Source organism: Copadichromis virginalis, linkage group LG18 (genome assembly GCF_057382275.1).
Source record: "Copadichromis virginalis isolate Kocher_CV1m ecotype Utaka linkage group LG18, C_Virginalis_male_GT1.1, whole genome shotgun sequence".
In the NCBI taxonomy this organism is placed as follows: Eukaryota; Metazoa; Chordata; class Actinopteri; order Cichliformes; family Cichlidae; genus Copadichromis; species Copadichromis virginalis.
The window spans coordinates 1,229,364-1,234,412 of record NC_140635.1 but is presented as its reverse complement, the minus strand read 5'-3'; the positions used below and the strand labels follow the sequence as shown (position 1 = coordinate 1,234,412).

The 5,049-nt window shown below is 40.1% G+C and overlaps 1 gene segment (V, D, J or C); it reads right to left on the bottom strand.

Annotated features, from left to right (window-relative positions):
* Window positions 1-431: 431 nt before the first annotated feature.
* Window positions 432-1,778, bottom strand: LOC146686846 (T cell receptor alpha variable 38-2/delta variable 8-like). The segment is given in 3 exon segments: window positions 432-500; window positions 1,334-1,647; window positions 1,733-1,778. Coding segments are annotated over 3 exon segments (429 nt in total).
* Between the last annotated feature and the right edge of the window lie 3,271 nt (window positions 1,779-5,049).

The window sequence follows — 5,049 nt, the reverse complement described above, 5'->3', positions numbered from 1 at the left end:
AACAAACGCAGGTGAAGTCATTTCATCAACAGTTTGGTCTTTTTGTCCAGCTTCCATGAGCTGGAGGATGCTCCCCAACCTGACTCCACTCTGTCTGTTCCACAAAGCAGCTTTAGGGAAGGTTGAGGCTAAACAGTAACACATGTAAGGCAGCCCCATTCATGGATTAATCACCAGAGTATGTTAGAGTTATCTGATGAACTGAAAATGTAAAGCTTGCATGTGACTCCCTTTAAGTGTGTAAACGATGTGAAGTTCAGATGAATTGTAGCCGATGATGCTGAGATCCATTCACTGATTTCCACCTTCACACCAACTGTGTAGTGCAGAATAAAGACAGCAGAATCAGTGTACTGTCAGTGTAGAGGATGCAAATCAGCCCAGAAACATCTGCTTACGTCCATCCATCCATTCTCTTCCACTGATCCGATTTAGGGGGGCGGAGCCATCCCAGCTACTGTAGGACGAGAGGCGGGGCACAGCCTGGACAGGTCACTGGTCTATGGCAGGGTAACACAGAGAGACACACAACCATTCACACTTATGGGCAATTTAGAATCACCAGCTAACCTAACCCCACTAAGCGCACGTCTTTGGACTGTGGGAGGAAGCTGGAGCACACGGACAGAATCCTCGCAAACACCTGCTCACATCTGGTTGAATTCACATTACAAAGAGCAGTGAAGCTCAGATCAGCTGATCACAGCCTGTACTTGAATCAAATCTACTGGAGCTCTCAGCAGAAATGATTGTGAGTTTGATTCTTTTCCCCACACTGAGCCACTACAGCTGATTTTAGGGTTCCCACCTGCTGAATCCACTTTAACCTGTTCTCTGCTCATTTTCCTGTGAGAGGCACAGTCACTCTCTAATGGAGCCAACAGAAAACAGAAATGTCTTCATTTTCCCTCTTTTTCTCTGCTCATGTTTGACTTCACTGATTCAGTCTAATGAAGTGATTCTAATATAATTCAGATTTACACTGAAATAAAGTTTGTGTTCCTGTGTGCTGATATCATTCATTTACATTAATGTAGCACAAGGTTCAGTTAACTCTGCACTTTTTCCTTTTGGAGTAAAGAAGTTGATGGAAAAAGTCCTGGATGTCTGTACTTTACCTACAACCACCTCTGTGGGATCAGTGATCAATCATTTATCATGTTGTTATTGATCAGTGACAGGTTGATTTCTGTTGGAGAGAAAGATGAAGATTTGAGTAAAGATGAGACTGAAATGGTTTAACAGTGTGTGGCTCCCTCTAGTGGATGTTGTGGAGTATTCTGTTGTCTTTGCTCCAAAGGTTTTTGTACAGAGTTTTGCTGTTTCCTGTCACTGTGGGCTGCAGAGCACAGTAGTACACAGCAGAGTCAGACAGCTGAAGCTTCTGGATCTTCAGAGGAACTGATCTGATGCTGGAATCCAGTGTGGATGAAAATCTCTCCTTGAACTCGTCTGCTGTGTTTCCATCATCCCTGCTAACACGGCTCAGGATGAATTTGGGGCTGTTGTTTCCATCCTGTTTGTACCAGAAGAGATTAATATTTGATGAGCTGGTGTTATACTGACAGCCAAGTGTCACTGTGCCTCCTGCAGCAGCAGTCTCTTCTCCTTTTGCTTGCAGCACGTTGTCTTTTTGTGCTCTGCATTCTGTAAAACACCAACAAACAGTATCAGTGTGCTGTTAAAGAATCACGTCAATGTTGATATCAAAGAAACAGAGTTGTGTTCATACCGAGGCACATAGCAGCCAGCAGCACTGAGATGAACAGAGGCGTCATATCTGCAGTGTAGAGTAACTGTGAGCTACAGCAAGTATAAAGAAGCTGTGATCTCTCTGTTTAGTCCTCATCAACACTAAGTTGGTGGATTAGAAGGAGGAGCCTGATCACAGTGACAGGACTCATTCACAGCCCTGTGTTATTCCCCCTGCTGACAGCTTCACACTCAGCACGTCTTTCTGCTGCTTTCAGTGGATATTTGCTCCTATTGCAGGAAGCAGGTTTAACAGACTGAACTGTGAGTCGAGGAAGAAAGAAATCATCAATGGAGCTCTGATACAGGGTTTACCATGGCGACGGGTAAACAAAGAGCAGAGCGTCCTGTAACAATGGCTGGTTATAAACAAGTGCTCTTTAATTAATGCAGCACATAACCTTAATCGTAAAGGTAGCAGGGTGTTACATGTTTTCCAGTTCGCCATCTTAACTCTGTTTTCTAACTCTGTATTTTCAACAGCACTTTTTCATGACAACACCCTCTAATGGTGCAATATTGTAAAACACAACAGCTCCTCCCTCTTTATCAAAGAGACTTCATCGTAAAAAATTATCACCAACTAGCGCAGCACCAAGATGAAGTAATTCAACATTTAGCAAATCAACAATACGCTTGTAAACTTAAATAGTAGTAACAGCTGTAACATCAGAATACTACAACTAGCAAAGCTAAGTAAACCTGAAATTATGTTGCACTACTATGTAAAATGAAAAAAGAAATTATTATTCCACTTATTTCCATTTCATTTTTTTAGTTCCTAGTGCACTGGCAGCAGTAAATCAGTTCTGTTAAACTAAAATAGAACAATTAATAACATTTCTCTAATTTCCTTTTATCAAGAAAAACCATTATGATACAATATAGTCTTTGTGCCAGCGAGGCTTGTACTTGACGCGTGGCAGTCTTCTGGCAGTAGGTGAGCCAGTGTGGTGCAGCCTCACAGCGTCAGCGTTCTTTTCAGTCTCTGGGCGACAGCGTGCTCGATGAGTGGCATCCCAAATCTTTCCATCACTCAGCAAGAAGGCCTTTGAGCCTTTGAGCCTTTGTTACTGTTACAGGAGTAAATCTGGGATGTCCTTTGGCAACTTTGTGTGATTTCCTTATCCTCACACTCTCTCCTGGTAGAAAAGAAGGTTTCCGTGACGCCTACCATCAGTGTAACGTTGCATTTTCAACTGACGTCTCTGAACTGAGTGACGTGCAACAGTGGAGACACAGCCAGCAGAAGGCAAAGGGAGTACATCCAGTTTAGTACACATCTTCCTGCCATACAGGAGTTCATAACAACAACAACAATCTTTATTTATAGAGCACATTTAAAAACCAGCGGTATACCAAAGTGCTTAACATAAGAGACAGAAAAGTAACACAAGTAGGGGAGACCGGGGATAGTTGTAACATTTTTGACATTTCTGTCTGTAAATTGAAGCTCGTTTAAGGTAGTGGATTCAAAATGTAATGCAAAGTATTTACATGTCTCTGCTATTAAATAGTGCAGCTATTTTCTCTGCAGCACAATTACCCATTGCATGGTGTGGCCTCAAACACAAAGAGTGAAATGTTACAATTAACCCCATAGTCTGGGTTAGTTGTAACACATCCTGGGGTGAAATGTAACACAATGAAATAAGGGTACTAACAAAACATTAACATGTAATCTTTGTTTATTCAACACATGAATGCACTTAGAGCCATTTATGTAGCTGTGTGTGTGTGTGTGTGTGTGTGTGTGTGTGACAGAATGCAGAAATCTAACTTTTGAACATATTCCAACCCCCCAAAAAGACAAATTATGGAATTTTCTGCAACTGAATATTTCATTAATTTTGGTTGGTCTTCCTTGAGTTTGGCCTCATTGGCTCAGTGGGCATTATAACCTACAACTCTTGCAACAACTTTTGAACATAACAATGAAGCTGAAAAATTTTGTTGTGCACCAGCATCGCAATTCCATTACTTTTTACCATGGCTTACTTTGGTGTGGTTTGCAAAGTGCTTCAGAAAGATGAGGAAATCTGTTTCTTGCACCCATCCTGATTTATTTCCACTACCAGTACTTCCTACTGGTCCATCTCTGACACAGTGGTCTGCATAATGTATGTGTGGGAACACAAACAGTGGAGGAATTGTGTTGCCAATGGCATTAACCGCATATACAAATGCGACCAGTGAACCTCTCTCTGCTGGTGTCGTTGCCCCAACTTGTTTAATATAAGTTAAAGTAATAGTGTGGTAAGTTGTAACATCTGCATTATTGTTACAACTAACCCAGACTGTTGCTGTTACAACTGACCCAGACTCCTATAGCCATGAACTAGCTAACATTACAGCCAACGGCTAAAACATTAGCACTAAAGACCTACACAGAATATATCCCCATAGACATACAAATAACATAATTTAAGTTTGATGAGTATAACTGCAAAGCAGATAATGCTATTACACATTGAAATAAAGTAGAAAAACTTACTTTTTGGCATACAAATTACTTTTTTTCGTGTTAAATTGTCTGTGTTTGACAAAATGTGCTGATTTTTCACATGTGATAGCAGAACTGAGTTGGGCATGCACAGGATGAGTCACATCATTTGAAACTTAGCCCTGATTGGAGAAATTGGAAGTGTTACAACTAGAGATGGCACGATACCACTTTTTTATGTCCGATACCGATATCATAAATTTGGATATCTGCCGATACCGATATGAATCCGATATAGTGTTTTTTAATCAACAAAACTGTTTTTTAAATATCTTGCTGCATTTTGTATAAGTTCATACTCAAGTTTAAAACAACAACTACACTAAAGCTATTCTGTTATACCTGTATGCAAAAAAAAAAATAATTCATAGTTCAGCAATACTGATCAATCTAATAAACTTAGACCTACACCATCCTCCCTATTCTGGTATTTTAAAGAGTACTTAGCAGAAATATTAAGCAACCTAACTAATAGGGTTCCAACTCCCAGCAACAACAAAAATAAATAAATAAAAAATAGGGAACCACCCCTCACGCTCCACCTCATGATGCTTAATCGACGTAATCAACCTTAATTTGATGCAGTGTGAAAAAAAATGCACAGAAATCAATTATTTTTCAAGAAATATTAAATAGATTCAACATCTTTCTTCAACAAAATTGCAGACTGCACAGATGGTACCTTCCCAAAGGAAAAAGTACTATAGCTTACTAGGGTATATTAGACTTAATAGTCACTATATACAGTAATGGACTTCTATTCATTTTACATCAGATTAAAACTTTGGGTGTCA